Below are 16,834 nucleotides of genomic sequence, written 5' to 3' on the forward strand. Positions count from 1 at the left end.
CTCCCTTGCATTTTCTGGAAAAAATGATGTAGTAGATCCTCTAGGTCTCTGGAACAAATTTCTAGGAGAAAACTGCACTGGATTTCATTCAGAATTGTTGCAATAAAAATGAGTAAAATAGCAGAATGGTCAGTCAAATATATTGATTCATAAAGAATTCTGAGTGGTTTTCAAAGTGCCAAAATTGGTGGATAGGAACCACTACTGAGAAGGTCCTGTCCCTAGTATTGAGGTGAGTTACTTGTGTCAGTTTAGTTAGAAGCAAAATTGTCAACACTTGTACCATATGTCCTGTGTTGATTTTAATGCAGGGGCAGGTTCTTATGGACATTGGCTATTCTTCAGATAATATGATCCTCCCAAGTTTATGGTTTTAAAGCCTGAAAGCAAATCTTTGCATCTGGTCTAGAAATGCTCTGGTACCCAATGACTGGTACAGAATTATTGTAATTATGTGGTATGCTATGAGATGCTTTTATGTTACCTTTTCCATAGAAATTAATGGTGGACACTCCTTTTTTCGCTGTTTGAAATCCTTATAATTATAATTATTATGGTGCTAGTTTTACTTCTCATTGTTGTAATCTTCTGAAAGGTGTCTATTGTGCCTTTTACTTAGTGAGCAACATAGAGTGGCAATTATGGAATGAAGCTGTACCCTACCAAAAGCAAGGAAATTCAGACCACCAGTCAAAAAACCCCTCCTCCTGTTCCTACTCAGAACATGAGCACATTCATGCATTATTGCATTGATACCTATGTGTTTGAAAAATAGCTCCTGTAAGTCTATTCCATTTACTCCAGCAGGAAGTGTACGGGGAAAGCTCCCATTGGAGCCCACAGAAGGTATTTTTCCACAATGCTGATAGCAAACATGGCCAGGGCCCTTTCATTGGTTGAGCCCCTTACACCTCACATCAATAGTGTGATCCAAATCATGCATTTGTTTTTTAATTTTTAAAAAATCCTGTATTATCATTACTAACTGAGAAGATGAATCTGTGTCTCGGGTAGTCCTGGATATTCTGTCTGTCAGATTTCTGAGGATCGTATATTGTGAACACAATCAAGATTACTTATCCTCCTCCACCTTGAGAGGGCTGGGCACTGTTTTTCATAATTAGAGAATGAGGCTGTCTGGTGGCAAGGCAGTAGTTATTGCCCTAACTCTTACCCTGTGCTACCCTGGTGTTAAATCATTTGCTGTGTGATGTAATACATAGCTATTTTACAGTTACATGTATTTCTCTGGACTGAATTCTCTGTGTAATGAATTATATGGGCATAATTTTATTAAATAAGATTAAGCAGCCTCCACTTCTTGCCGATTCTTATGTTGTTTTCTGTGTATCATCTATTGGTTTGACTTATGTGCAATCGTCACAGTACTGTATGTTATCTTTTATTTTGATAGTGAAGCGTTATAGACGTCACCACCACCATTCACTTTCCTTCTTTTTTGGCAAAACTACACAAGCTTTTTTTTTTGTTTGCATCCTACCAGGTATATTGTCTCTTATCCTTTCCCTGTAGAGATTTTCTAATTGGCTTCTGAGAAGTGAACGGATTCTGTAAAGAACACTTCTTCACTTCATATCAGATATTTTGTGATTCACTTGCAAACACTGTATTGTTTATGACTGAACATTTTCTGAAAAATAAGTCAGCAACAGAGAAGTGAGGGCTGGAAATGAAATCGTAGAGGTAAAATCTGCAGAAACAAGGCTGGTAATGAAAAATGTGCATAATATGTTTTAAACATTCCTGTTCTCACTGGGCCCTAAATACATTATGAAATACAGTAAAGGGTCATATGTCTTGGAGGATTACCAGAATGTTGTCTAATTTAAAATGAATAAATCCCTTGCCTCTGTTTAAACAACTTTATAAGACACTTCCTTGCAGATATAGATTTTTTTCACACTGCAACTATTCTTTGCACTTGTCCTTTGCACTTGCAAGTACTAGTCTGTAGTAACTATACTTCTCTTGCAACTCCTTGTTGCCGGACAGCTCTGTTTCTGTCCCAGGCAGTCTTCCTATTATTTGGCACTGTTTTATGTCTTGCTAAAATAAACAGGACTTGTATCTGAAAAGCCATGGTGAATTGAGACTTCAAGTCACTTTCTGCAAAATATGTCCACTTGAATGGTACATCTGTGTAACAGGGCATGTGTGTGGGTGGGAGCATGTCATTGTAGAAGGATCTCCCCTTTAAATCATAGCTCACTATGTTCATATAGATCCTCTGTGTAGCATTTTCAAAGGGCTGGAGGGGTTTCTGTGGGATAAAAAGTCTATTTCCATCACCCCAGTTGCATGTACCTCAATCTAGATACAACTTGCTAACTTTAATTGTGCTTTGTAAATGTCTAATTTTGTCCAACTTGTAATGTTTCTCATGCATCTCAATACTGTATTTTTAATCAGGTAATGTGGAAGGTGTTAAATATATCCAGATGGCATCTTGCGGTCAAGATAGTACAATTAAAATATGGCTGATTTCCTTTGCTGATCCCACAGGTATGTATATGTCCCCCCCCCTTGGCATTCATTCCATGCAATTACTAGCCTTCATGCTGCTTTCTTTTTTAATTGCCTCCCTGACAGGGGCTGGACTCAATGATAACCATTCTTGATACTTTGAAATATTTTGTATATGAGTAATAATCAGTTTAGCTGCTTCTACTGAAAACTGATGCCATAGCAAATATTTAGGCCATGGTAATGGTTTAATGCTTCTGGATGAAAATGGTTATTTCCTTAGTGATGGATAGTATGATCCTTATCTCTTTGTCCCTGACCAACCAAAGGACATATTGATGTTTTACCTGCCATTAATTCCTGGTGGATTAATTTGGAGAGCAATGCTTTTTAGTGAGGAACCTTTATTTTTAGGTTTCCCCATTTTCAGGATGAAGGGTGCCGTAACAGCTGATGTGGAAATCTCCCTTTGCTCTTTGTGTCCTGCTTCATAAGGCTGTTAGGAACTCTTGTGGGTGGAAGGGAAGGGAGAGAAAGAAAGATCTGTCATCAAAACCGGAGAGACTGCAATTCCACAGTGTGCAGTGCCTCTTTGTTACCAGTGAGACACATTGCCTGGTTGTATCCCTTTTCTTACTGATAGAACCTGTTTTCCTATGGAAGTGATTCTTTCATAGTAATTTTGGTCAGAAAATGGTTAAAGAACTGGTATATTCCAGACACAGAACATGGCTAAGTGACTCTTGGTTAAGATATCAGTTTTAACCAATTTCTTATGTGAAAACTGGAGATGATGAGTACTATGTATTTTATTTTAATTACAGTAAGCTTTTCATTTGTTAATATATATGTATATATCTTTTTTTAATGAATAGGCTTTGATATGAAGTATAAGTGTACATTAAGTGGACATGCTGCCCCAGTTCTGGCTTGTGCTTTTTCATATGATGGGCAAACTTTAGTCTCTGGGTAAGAACCTTTGCTTCATTTATATGTTTCAGTTTAGTTTGTGTAGTAGAGTTCTTAACTAATACTCCTTTATATAATTTGAGTTGATTCTTCATTAATAAATATGGGCTTATTTATTGTATTGTAGTAAGTGAATTAGAGCAGTGGTTCTTAACCTTTTTGAAAGAAACGCCCCCTTGAGCCATTGAGGAAGTTATCATCGCCCCCCTCTTATTTCTTATTATATCTTGTTTGTTTGTTTGTTTGTTTGTTTAAGACACTTAACTCCAAGGACCCCTGAAAACAAAATTCAATTCCAAGAAAATGAAATGCCCCCAAAAAGTAACATTTAATGACTTAGTTGCAAGCGAATTTTAAGACTCAAAAAGAAATATAAAAAGGGCATAAAATGCAGGAACTAAAAATTTCAAGACGAAAACTCTGAAACTAAATTAAGATAGGAGGAAAATATATATTCATGCACATTGTAAAAAGGCTGCAGCCATCTTCACAGGTTTGGCTTGCTCCAGCGCCCCCTACCGCCCCCCTTCTGCTGCAGCGCCCCCACACCGCCCCTTTTCGTTCTACCGCCCCCCTGAAAAATGAAATCGCCCCCTGGGGGGCATTATCGCCCAGGTTAAGAACCACTGAATTAGAGCATCACATTACAGTAAAGTAGGGTTTCGTATTTAATTCTTGAAAACAATTCACTTTAACACATAACAAGTCTGAAAATACAGAAACATGCCTGTTTCTATGTAACATATTTCACCTGGCCTCATGCCCATATGGGATAGTTCCTGTACACTTTTTAAAGAGCCAGTCTTACTGGTTACTTGAAAAATGTCAGGAACATTCATCTGTTAAGTGTGTTCTCGAACAGTGGATTCTTCACAGTGCAAAATCCATGTTTCAAGAAGTATGGCTTCTTTCTATGTGGTGCAATTCCTATTGTACATATAAGTTCTCATTATAGACTGGTTTGTTAAAAATATAATCCTCACTTTGGTGAATCTTCCCAAATGTTGAGTTTAGATAGTACCTCCTTTTACTGCTCCTGTTCATCCAAGTGGTGTTTAGGCACTCCTGTCACTCTTGTTCAGCCACATCAAAGCTATCCAGGAAACAAGTCCAAAAGTCAAAGTGAATATGTCACTACACCTGGTAACAGAGAATATATGTTGAACAGTATGTAGCTGATTCTCAGATTCTCCATGGGATTCAGGAGGGTCTGACTGACATTTAGAAGAGCTTGCTTGCAACAAAGTTTCTATCCTATTAGTCTCTTCTCATCTCCTTGAAGTGTGAATGGAAACAAGACTCAGAAGGTTACATTAAAGTCTAAATGTGAATGGCTGTCCCATGTTAATCTGTGCTTCATTGTCCAGCAATTGCAAGCTGTTATTTATTTATTTATTTATTTATTGGACTTATATACCGCCCCCTAGCGCTACAAGCACTCTCCGGGCGGTTTACAATTTTAATTATAAAGGCTACACATTGCCCCCCCAGCAAGCTGGGTACTCATTTTACCGACCTCGGAAGGATGGAAGGCTGAGTCAACCTTGAGCCGGCTACCTGGGATTTGAACCCCAGGTCGTGAGCACAGTTTTAGCTGCAGTACAGCGTTTTAACCACTGCGCCACGAGGCTCAATGTTAGCATTGCAATTTAAATTGGTAGATTAAAAACTCCATATAACATGTGTGTATTTGTTGCAAGAGAAGCTTTGCCCCATTTCATTTTTGTTTCTTTTATTTCTTGCTAGATCTGTGGACAAAACTGTAAGGATTTTTGAAACTGTAAGTTACCCTTCCATGGGATGAATATCAGAAATCATCAAAATAGAAGGAGTTACAAGCTTGTTCTATGTTTTGTGTAATTGGATGTAGTTCACTGTCGAACCAACAAGTAGATGTATTAGCTTTACTGATTCCTTTTTAGTAGCGATCCATTTCATCCAAAAAACTACACTTGGAAACAGAAGGCTATCTGTTTGCCAGTGGATTCATGCATTAGCCCATAGAGACCAGGACTGGATAGCAGAAACCATTATAGGCAGGATCAGTATTCAAGGAGGATGGAGCCAAAGAATGGGCACATGTTTCATTCTGTGGTAAGCAGAGGAGGGATACCCATCCCAAGTGCATAGAGCCCTTTCCATTGCCTCCGCCATATGGAGGAGCTGTGAGTATTATGAAGGAGTTGACTCAGAGTCCATTCTGAGTGCCAGACTGTACAGCCCCAGACAAGTCACATTGCTTGCAGTACGTCATTTCCAGAGGACCTTTCTTTTCTACTAGAATAGATTTTTACATATTTTGCTGCTGCTGGAGTGACTCCTGAGTATTAACTGATGTTTGCTTATAAAGGCATGTATTTGTGAAGGGTAACACCTAGTGGCCAACTGTGCTAACCACAAGATATTTGCTTTTTTACATAGTGGGGGTGTAGAACTGGTGAAACCACTCCTTAAATATCTCACTTACCTTGAAAGCCCTTTTAAGGACAGTGCAAGTCAGTTCTAACTTGATAGCACAGAACACACACATACTTAATGTAAAGACAGCAGTATAATTCCAGTCACGTTTGAGTTAGTGCATTGTTTTTTAACATGGCACAACTCTAAACATTGTTTTCCAAGAACAATTAAACATTAGACGATTAATTATTCAGAAATATTATATGAGAAAGTATAGCAAGTAAAAGATGTTTGCGTTTATGGAGCATTCTTGGACATCTGCTAATGATTTAACTGGAACTTTGGGGAACAATGCTCCTTATCTTTAATAATCTCTCAATGCATTCCTTAGGTCTGTTTCTGTGAGATAAAAAAATTCAGGTGAAATTTAGATCATTGGTTTTTTTGTTCACAGAGAACTTGGAGCATCCTACACACTTTGACTCAGCATACCAGGTATGATAATAGCCAAAAACAAAATCCCATAACGTTAACCAAGAGAAACATTTAAAATGTGACATGTATAAGGGCTGTCACTTTTATTTCTAGATATGTTACAACTTGTGCCTTTGCACCGGATATGCCATTATTTGCTACAGGTTCAATGGATAAATGTGTGAACATCTGGCAATTGGAACCAAATCAACATTTCACAGGTTAGTACACAAATGTACTTGTTGGCCCATATTCGACATAGTCATATACTTATGGCAATCTGCTCCCTTCCTGCGAACCCTAGATGTCCTAAAAATCTAATGTAGAAGGTAGGGAAACCCTCTGAAGCACATTTTCAGTGCTGGAGAAGGTTGTCAAAAACCTTGATGCTACTTTGAGCATCACATTGGATTTAGGCGTGAATGAGACAGAGGTGAATCTTCCTTATATCATCAGATTGTTGGTTGTTGGAATTATTTAATCTGGGTGGCACTGGCTTCTCAAAGCTCCAGGCAGGTCTTTCCTGTCACATTGAAAAAATGTTTCTAAGGTAAAAATGTTACCTGAATTTCAACATAATGTTCTGTGATAAAAGCCACATTCATTTAAAAAATTTTTTTCAAGAAAGTTGTAATCTGTCTTTAGCCAATGTCAGATTGCATTATTATAAACTACAGTGGTGCCTCGCTTAACGAGCGCACCGTATAACGATGAAATCGCATAGCGATCCATTTTTTCGGATCGCTAATGCGATCGCTCAACGTTTTTTTAATGGGGCAAAATTCGCTTTGCGAAGACCGGTAAGCGTTTCGCTTACCGATCTTTGCAAAACGAACCCCGACAATCAGCTGTTCGGCGGCCAAAATGGCCGCCGGAAGCCTGAAAATGGCCCAAAATGGCCGCGCGCAGCGTTTTCGCGCCCTCGTTAAGCGAGGCGAGGGCGCGAAAATGGCTGCCGGCCATCCTGAAGCATCGCTGAACGGTGAGTATTTGGCCCATTTGGAACGCATTAAACGATGTTTAATGCGTTCCAATGGAAATCCCTGCCCCGTTCAGCGATGCTTCAGCATAGTGAAGGTTAATCCGGAACGGATTAACCTCGCTATGCGAGGCACCACTGTATATGATAGTGAGTTCAATCCAAAACTGTAATTCCACAAACAAAGCAGGTTATTCCATTCATGGAGAGAATTGACATTTAGCAGATGTTTCTCACTGATGAAAGGAGAGAGTCTAATAATATTAATCAAGGTGCCTTTCTCTTCCAATATTTACGTGACCTCTCACACTTTCCAGAGTGTCTCTAACCTATTTTTAGAGGGCACAGAGAGTTGCAAAAAGAAGAAACAGCAGACGTCTTCCACATCACCTGCATCCTCCATCATAGCAGAACAGTGCTGAATAAAAATCTGGATTTAGGCTTGTGGCGTCCGCCCAGGTCATACATATTAATGTGCTATCTGCATGGACCAATGAGAATGCTGGAGAGGTGGAGTCACGAGATCTCTGCAGGGGGAAGAGAAGATTGGTGTTTTGGAGATTGGAGGATTGGGTGAATTGGGAGTTTGGAGTAGAGAGAGAGGGTTGATGGTTGAGAGTGTATGAAGAAGGATGTTTTGTTAAGAGTTAACAACATTATACCTTCATCACCTGTAATATTAAACAATTTCTATTTGTTTTGTTTTAAAATGACACATTGCCTGGACCTCTGTAACTAATAATAAACAATGTTGATGTAATCAGTTGGTGGCAGCGACGCGCCATGTAGCTTGTGCCCTTTGATTGGTGAAACAACCAAGAGACAGGCAGGAATGTGACAAGGCTATTAAAAACAAGTCCTATTTGAAGCAATATTTTCTGGCACATAAGTTCAGCAAATCTTTTTGTATATAGTATTTTCTAAAATCAAGAGTGGGGATTGAGAATAAAGGCAAATTTCAAGTTGTTTCATCTCAAATCTGTTTGTCATTGATATAAAATGTTGCTTTTAATCTTTTTTTCAGGAAGTGCATTAAGGGAGGAACCAAAGATATCTGTTGATAACTGGTCAGAAGAAGAGGTTTCTGTTTGGCTGAGCAGACATGGCTTACAAGATCTAGTTGAGATTTTCAAGAGACATAACATTGATGGCAAAGAACTGCTGAGTCTTACAAAGGAAAGCCTCGTTGGTGACTTAAAAATTGGTAATGCTATTAACATCATCTTTGTAAATATTGATTTGTGTTTTATATCCATGGTGGAGAAATATCCAAGCTTATGTGAACTACATCTGTGTGCATGTGGCTTTGTGTACACATACATGCAGCCCGCAGGTTTCTAGAAACTCCACATGAATTCCTTGGATCCAGAAAGTTTGGCATCACTACTCCAGATGTTTATTGTTTCACTTTTATAAAAATGGCAGTACAGTCTGGCTCTTCCTCCAGTCCAAGTATCCCCCTCTCTCCTGATTTTAATTCTTCTCTAGGTTTTAGACTACCTCTCTCAAACAGACTTCTAATGCCTTTCAGGTTTTTGCTCTAACTTTCTGATTTCTCTCTCTCCAGTTATATCTCAACCTAACCCTTAGTTGGACCACATTGCCCCAACAATCCACTCATGCTGACCAATCACTATGTAGCCAATCAGCTGCCAGTTACTACAGGTCCATCTGCAACAGAGGCATTCAGAATTACTTATGCACAAACCTGATATGGGTAATAATACACAAATCTATAAGTACTGTCTTGAAATGGACAGAATTGCCAGAAAGTGTCTATTCAAGCAACTACATGAATGTGGTAGACCGTTGTAGCGTTCTCTATTTATTTGGTCTATGGTTCATGTTATATTATGTAATGGCTCATATTTGTTATGGAATGCGATAGTTCATGCATATTAATGTTGCTGAGAGGCGGAGCCGGGAGAGATGCTATAAGAGGTGGAGCCTGAGTCAATCAGTCAGTCAGGCAGGCAGTAGAGGAAAAAAGTCAGAGAGAGTAATGGTGTGTAGTTTGGGAAATTCTGAGGTGTGATTAGTTACTGAAGATATTCATGAATCAATCTCTGAATCAATAAACCAAAGTTTTATTTAAAAGAACTTGAAGTGTGGACCTGAATCTTTCTGAACTAATGGTGATATAGAGATCGCTGCTGCCTGGTGGCAGCAGTGAAAGGAGAGAATTGTTTGCCTTTGTGTGCTCTGGGGCTTGACGGTCAAGCAAGGGGCACGAGGGTGGATATCACAACCGCTCTCATATTCCTAGAGGGTGTGGAGGCAATGTTGCCAAATTCTGGGCCCCTCCTGAGCTGCTTTGGGCTGTGCAGGGCACTTTTTCATAACCATAACTATCTTCTGGTTTTGGATAAAATACTCTTCTTAGGCTTAAAACAGCTTAGTGGGGAAGAGATCACAATGTAGCAAAATTGCCCCCGTATAGTGTACGAGAGGCTGTGCTAAAAAAATTGGAGGATTATTAGGAGTACAGAGTCAAGGACGACCCTCCCAAGTTTGGGATATGTTTGTTTGAGACCTGGGTTTCTAGATGTTGCCCATCCCCTGACTTATCCAGAACATTCTCTAGACTTACAGCTTTGGGTTTCTACTTTTTCTTTGGCATTCTTCTTGATTCACATGCTTAACTAACAGTGTTTCCACTAGGTACCTCTGTTAAGTTCAGCGTAAACAATTGTTCCTTGCTGTCCACTGATGTGGCTAAAATTATGTGAAGAGGATTCTGCCAGAGGGCAGGATTGGGCTTATATGATTTCAAGTGGCTTTCAGTTCTGTATTCCTTTGAGTGTGTGTGGTGTTGTCAGAAGTTATCAGTTCATTGTCATATACCATTTTCTCTTCAGTAAAACTAAGTCAATATAATGGTTATATATTGCATTGCTGTTGTCTGTCTGAACTCTAGTTTTTGCTGTGCCTGGTAGTACTGGTGCTGTCCTATTGGGTGCTACAAAGCTGTTTGGACAAACAACCTTGCACACATTAAAATTCACTGTTCGTTCACAAAAAGTGGAATCCATAAACAATTTGTACAGTTAATCAGACTATAGTGCTGCTATAGAGAAGTAAGTGTTGCTCTTAATGTCAAAAGTCAGCAAGCTTATCTGTGGAGACTAATCAGAAAAGGCTATTGGTAAGCACTTATGAAAATTAAAAGCAGTGGGACTAAAACTAGAGTCCCTAACTGGGCTGACCTCTAGTGCACACACAAACACTTTGGAAAAGTCAACATAATAACTTGTTGCCTGGGTACTGGGACTTTTAATGATACCACTGAGACCTAATTATAAGTTGCAGTTGAGAAAATAAAAAGAGATTTGGCACAGCTTGTCATAATGAATCCATTTTGTGATGTAGTGTATAAACAGAAATAAAATATATTCATTAGCATAACTCACTGTCCACTGTAATTCTAAACAAGTTAACAGAAAAGGGACATGGCAGGCTATGTTGTGTATGTGTGTATGTATGTATGACTCCTCCTCCCCCATTAATAACTGCAGTGCAGGCTAATTGGATATATGAGGCACATAGGCATTTGTTTTTGTCTTTATGACTTTCTGCCCAATTTTGATGCCTAATCTTAGACTGGAAATAGTTGTGCACCAGGCCCCCTTCACCATGATGTCATACTGGAACAGAACATCTGTTACCCTCGGGTATTCCTATTGAGACAACACAGACTTTGGAGGTTTAAGGCTAAAATGTGATTTATTTTCTCTAAAAACCACACCACATACATTTAGGTGACTATCTAGGCACTTGATCAGGAAAATGGTTTATCTTTTCTATGTTCTGCATAAATTCGTCAAAGGTGTACGTTGTTAAAGACAGTTTCTCTTTTATTCAGTAAAATATCAACTGTTTTCCATTTTTTGTAAAATTCTGGAATAATAATGCTAAAAAGTTATTTATCCTTTATAAGCCTCCCATGTTGTGTGCATGCCTTTTTACATCTGTAATGTTTATTCCTGCAGTTTTGTACAGAATACAATTTTAATACAGCATGAATGACCAATAAACTGCATAGGTTCATTGTATTTTAAAAATGAAGTAATGTTTTGGAATGGTAATGCTACTATTAGTATTATGATAATTTGGACTTTGTGTACCTTGGCTCAATGATCTCTGACACACACTCTCTAGATGTCGAGCTGGATAAACGCATTGGGAAAGCAGCTACCATGTTCTCTAGACTCACAAAGAGAGTATGGCTCAATAAGAAGCTGACGACACATACCAAGATCCAGGTCTATAGAGCCTGTGTCCTGAGTACACTCCTGTACTGCAGTGAGTCCTGGACCCTTTGTGCATGGCAGGAGAGGAAGCTGAACATCTTCCATGTGCGTTGCCTCTGACAGATTATTGGTATTACCTGGCAGGTCAAAGTTCCAAATAGAGTAGTCCTAGAATGAGCTGGAATTTTTAGCATGTATACATTACTGAAACAGTGATGTCTACGTTGGCTTGGGCTGATGGTTGGATTCCAAAGGATCTCCTGTATGGAGAATTAGTGCAGGGAAGTCGCCCCAGAGGGAGACCACAGCTGCGTTACAAGGACATCTGCAAGAGGGATCTGAAGGCCTTAGGAATGGACCTCAACAGATGGGAAACCTTGACGTCTGAGCGTTCAGCCTGGAGGCAGGCGGTGCATCATGGCCTCTCCAGCAGGCCGAGGCAAGGAGGCAGTCCCAAAAGCAGCAAAATCACGGAGCTGGACAGGGGACAGATTGGATTTGTCTTCATTGTGGAAGGGATTGTTACTCTCGAATTGGCCTCCTCAGCCACACTAGATGCTGTTCCAAGACCTCCATACAGAGCACGTTACCATAGTCTTTCGAGACTGAAGGATCCCTAAATTTGGATCAGTAATATTTCTTTAATCCAATAATACAACAGGTCACATGGTTTTTAGAAAACCCACTTAAATAAAACTGATTATGTTGGCAGGGAAAATATTTTCAAGCCAGGACACAGTAGGATGCTTTTGCTTAAAGAAAACTTTATGTCTGTGGAATCAGGGGTGGGTGGGAGGAAATCCCCCCCCTTCAATCTCTCCATGGATCCCAAAGAGGGCTTCGGGGGCTGGAAAACCCAGCCAGCTCCTGGATAGTGCTGGTTGGTGCTGGCAAGAAGAGGAGGTTAGAAGTTCCATTGTGTTACTGCTGCAGTAAATTTAGGCCAATATATTGGACAGTAATGAAATTAAGTATCCATAAAGACACAATAAAGTTAAAACTTCATGGCAATCAAAGTATTGCAAAAGTGGAGTGAGCACCTTGGAACCCTTCTTCAGGTTGGCTGTTAATTGGAAGGCTGGGGTGGAAGAAAAATACTATATTAAAGTAGATATTTAAACTTCCAAGTCTGCAGTTTATCATAGTCTTCCAGTAAAATAAAAAGGGAGTTATGTTGATTTAATTAGATTAGCCTCTAGTAGACAAAGAAGAGTCTGAAGTTTGCATCATTTATTTGCCATGTGGAATAGAAATGGGAAAGTATGGCCCATGTTGTAGAAACTGGATTTCTGAACTAATGGCGTGTGTCAGTATTGGACTGGCCTCTCCTTTTTCCCCTTTACTTGTGGCATAAATCTCTCACTGTCTTCCTCTAGTAGCCTGTGCAACATTAAGCTTGCCTGAACTTTTGTTAACAAATAAGCTTAAAGCATGTTGAACTTTTATAGTAGAGTTCTCATTCTCCTTTGAGCCACCTTGGGTCCCCTTGTTGGCAAAAAGCGGTCTGTAAATAAAACAACTAAATTAAAATAACAATAGAGGCTAGCATGCTACTTGTTTTTGCAGCATGTAGCAATTGCCCAGGTCTCCAGCATGCAGTTACACAAACTGGTGATTGCCCCTTGCTTTGAACCTGGCCTTTCTGTATGTGTGAGGTTGATGGGTCCTCCCTTGTGTGAGCAACAGCTTGAGACGACCCATGCTGCTCTGCTTGTGCTCTGAAACTAACAGAACACTGGTATATGTTTACCACATTTAAATCATCTTTCATAAGCATAAATTCATGAACCTTGAAGTTCATGAACTGCTGGGCTGTGGACTATGGGCTCTTATTTTCACTGTTTTACAATTCTTGTCCTGCTATGTTAGTTTTCTCTTCCTTTAATTGAAGAAAAGTTGATCAGCAGGTGGTTCGCTTGGCATTTCATTAGCTTGAGTGATTTTCTTGACATCTCTTTGAAAGAATAGGTCATTACCATGCAAATAGAATCAGCCTCTCTTTCAAGTTAATTGCCATGTAACAACATAAACAACATTTAAATTAGGATAGCCAAGTCCATTGAAACTAAGTAAAGGATCCTGCATTCATTTAAATTAATTGCTATAAAGCAACAGAATTAATGACTGAAATCAAGTAGTAAGTTGCAGTTAGAGTAGGCCCATTGTACCAGTGAAATTTATGTAGGTCTTGACTCACCAAGTGCCTTCTGGCTTATTGGGCCTACTCTAATTATATTTGCTACTAGATTTTAACATGTACTGTATCATCCTATCCTAGCTATGATTGCTTTCCCATAAGATTGTTTCAGAAAATGCAGGATAGCCAGTACTCCATAAATGCTAACTACAATATCATCCTGATCCATATGGAATTCTGCTTTCAAACTGTTTAAAAAATCATTAATGTTATAGGGATTGTAAGCAACGTAATTCGTGTACATTAAGCAACTTATTGAACTGAATTGCAAAAAAGAATTCAATGTAACTTTTTTTCCTAGAAATGGATTACATATTTCCCTGAAATCATTTTAGCACATCTCTTATGATTCTCATATCACAAGTCAATTTATCATTACTTGTCATGTTCCATCTTTCTCTATACCATTCTTCCATGTTTATCTGATTGTCACATCTCCAGTTCTTTCCAATTAGTAGCTTTGCCCCATTTACCATTATAACTAATTCTTTCTCTCTCTCTCTTTGCTTCACTATGTTCAGCAAAGCAGTAATTGGAGATAATTGTATCACCATTCCTATTATGTCTTATTTAATAAAAAAACAAAATCCATTCTTTCCTTCTTTTTTATGCATATGTGTCCCTTTTTCTTAAACCTCCAGCATAGAGGTGATATGTTTTTATTTATTATATTTAATTTAACAGGTAAAATACAATTTCCATATTACCTTGTACCAATTTTCTTTAATTCTCACTGACATATTTCTCATTATTCTTTTATTCCATATCTTGCTCCAATCTTCCTCTTTGATTTCTTCACCCATATCCGCCTGTAACAAAACTTATATCGCTGTTGTTTCATATTGCTTGTACTATGCCAATAATTTATATACAGTGGTGCCTCACTTAATGGGTGCCCCGTTTAACGACGAAATCGCATAGCGATGAAGATTTTGCGATCGCAAAAGCGATCGGATTGCAATGTTTTAAATGGGCAAAAATCGCTTTGCGATGATCGGTACCCTGTTTCGCTTACCGATCATCGCAAAGTGATGATTTTTTTAACAGCTGATCGGCTGCCGGGTAAAATGGCTGCCGGGTAAAAAAAATGGTCCCCCGCTGTTTTTTGGGACGGATTCCTCGCTTACCAGGCAGCGAAAATGGCCGCCCTATGGAGGATTTTTGTTTAAAGGTGAGTCTGAAGCCCATAAGAATGCATTGAAGGGGTTTCAGTGCATTCCTATGAGCTTTTTAAAATCGCATAGCGACAAAATCGCTTTGCAGCGATTTTTGCTGCACCGATTATCGTCGCTATGTGAGGCACCACTGTATTTCGTTTACAATATCTTTCCTATTCTTTATTAATTCCTTTTTCTATCTTTTTTCTATATTTTCCTCAAACTTCATTAATCTTCTTCCCATTCCTTCTTTTCTTTTCTAGTCCTTTGTCCATTTTTTACCTTTTTACCTTTTTCAAGTTCTTTATCAAGTTATTACTATTGAATATATCTGGAACATGTATTAATTGGATCGCTATATATTATAAATTAATATTGGGTATGCCTAAACCTCCCTCATTTAATGAAATGTATCCTAAATTCTTATTAACCTTAGCTCTTTTGTTTTCATTGGGGTACTCATTTTTCAAAATCTGCCATTCTTTTAGTTGTTTTTCTCTATCGGAAACATCCAAAAAATATTTAGGGGCTAATTTTCATTTTACATATCAGTATTCTATTGAACCCCTTCATGGATTGCTACCTTGTCATGGCAAAGGGGCTTGAGTAACTCAGAGAAGCTATGGGCTATGCCGTGCAGGGACACACAAGATGGACAGGTCGTAGTGGAGAGATCCGACTAAACGCAATCCACCTGGAGTAGGAAATGGCAATGCCACTCCAGTATCTTTGCCAAGAACACTCCATGATCAGAAACAAAAGGCTAAAAGATATGACGCTGGAAGATGGGCCCCTCAGGTCGAAAGGCGCGGAGGACAAGTACAAGTAGCTCCAGAGCTAATGAAGTGGTTGGGCCAAAGCCGAAAGGATGCTCAGCTGTGGATGTGCCTGGAAGTGAAAGGAAAGTCCAATGCTGCAAAGAAAAATACTGCATAGGAACCTGGAATGTGAGATCTGTGAACCTTGGGAAGCTGGATGTAGTCAAACAGGAGATGGCAAGAATAAACATCAACATCCTGGGCATCAGTGAACTAAAATGGATGGGAATGGGTGATTTCAACTCAGATGATTATCATGTCTACTATTGTGGGCAAGAATCCCGTAGAAGGAATGGAGTAGCCCTCATAGTCAACAAAAGAGTGGGAAAAGCTGTAATGGGATACAATCTCAAAAATGATAGAATGATGTCAATACGTATCCAAGGCAGACCTTTCAACATCACAATAATCCAAGTTTATGCACCAACCTCCATTGCTGAGGAGACTGAAATTGAACAATTTTATGAAGATTTACAACACCTTCTAGAACTGACACCAAAGAAAGATGTTCTTCTCATTCTAGGGGATTGGAATGCTAAAGTCGGGAGTCAAGACATAAAAGGAACAACAGGAAAGTTTGGCTTGGCAGTTCAAAATGAAGCAGGGCAAAGGCTAATAGAGTTTTGTCAAGAGAACAAGCTGGTCATCACAAACACTCTTTTCAACAACACAAGAGGTGACTCTATACATGGAAATCACCAGATGGGCAATACCGAAATCAGATTGATTATATTCTCTGCACCGAAAGATGGAGAAGCTCTATACAGTCAGCAAAAACAAGACCTGGAGCTGATTGTGGCTCATCAGCTTCTCATAGCAAAATTCAAGTTTAGACTGAAGAGAGTAGGAAAAACCACTGGGCTACTCAGGTATAACCTAAACCACATCCCTTATGAATACACAGTGGAAGTAAAGAACAGATTTAAGGAACTCGATCTGGTGGACAGAGTGCCTGAAGAACTTTGGATAGAGGCTCGTAACATTGTCCAGGAGGCAGCAACAAAAACCATCCCAAAGAAAAGGAAATGCAAGAAAGCAAAGTGGCTGTCCAATGAGGCCTTAGAAATAGCAGAGAGGAGAAGGGAAACAAAATGCAAGGGAGATAG

The 16,834-nt window shown here is 39.2% G+C and overlaps 1 protein-coding gene across 5 annotated transcripts in view; it reads left to right on the forward strand.

Moving 5' to 3' along the window:
• Positions 1–16,834, forward strand: part of WDSUB1 (WD repeat, sterile alpha motif and U-box domain containing 1) — a 35,901-nt gene that overhangs the window by 8,294 nt on the left and 10,773 nt on the right. For all 5 annotated transcript variants that reach the window (XM_078376237.1, XM_020798359.3, XM_020798362.3 and 2 more), the window contains 6 exons: positions 2,431–2,523; positions 3,360–3,453; positions 5,200–5,233; positions 6,308–6,348; positions 6,442–6,548; positions 8,331–8,510. In XM_078376237.1, coding sequence (XP_078232363.1) covers positions 2,431–2,523; positions 3,360–3,453; positions 5,200–5,233; positions 6,308–6,348; positions 6,442–6,548; positions 8,331–8,510 — 549 coding nt within the window. The remainder of the gene's footprint in view (positions 1–2,430; positions 2,524–3,359; positions 3,454–5,199; positions 5,234–6,307; positions 6,349–6,441; positions 6,549–8,330; positions 8,511–16,834) is intronic.

Source organism: Pogona vitticeps, chromosome 1 (assembly GCF_051106095.1).
Source record: "Pogona vitticeps strain Pit_001003342236 chromosome 1, PviZW2.1, whole genome shotgun sequence".
Taxonomy (NCBI): Eukaryota; Metazoa; Chordata; class Lepidosauria; order Squamata; family Agamidae; genus Pogona; species Pogona vitticeps.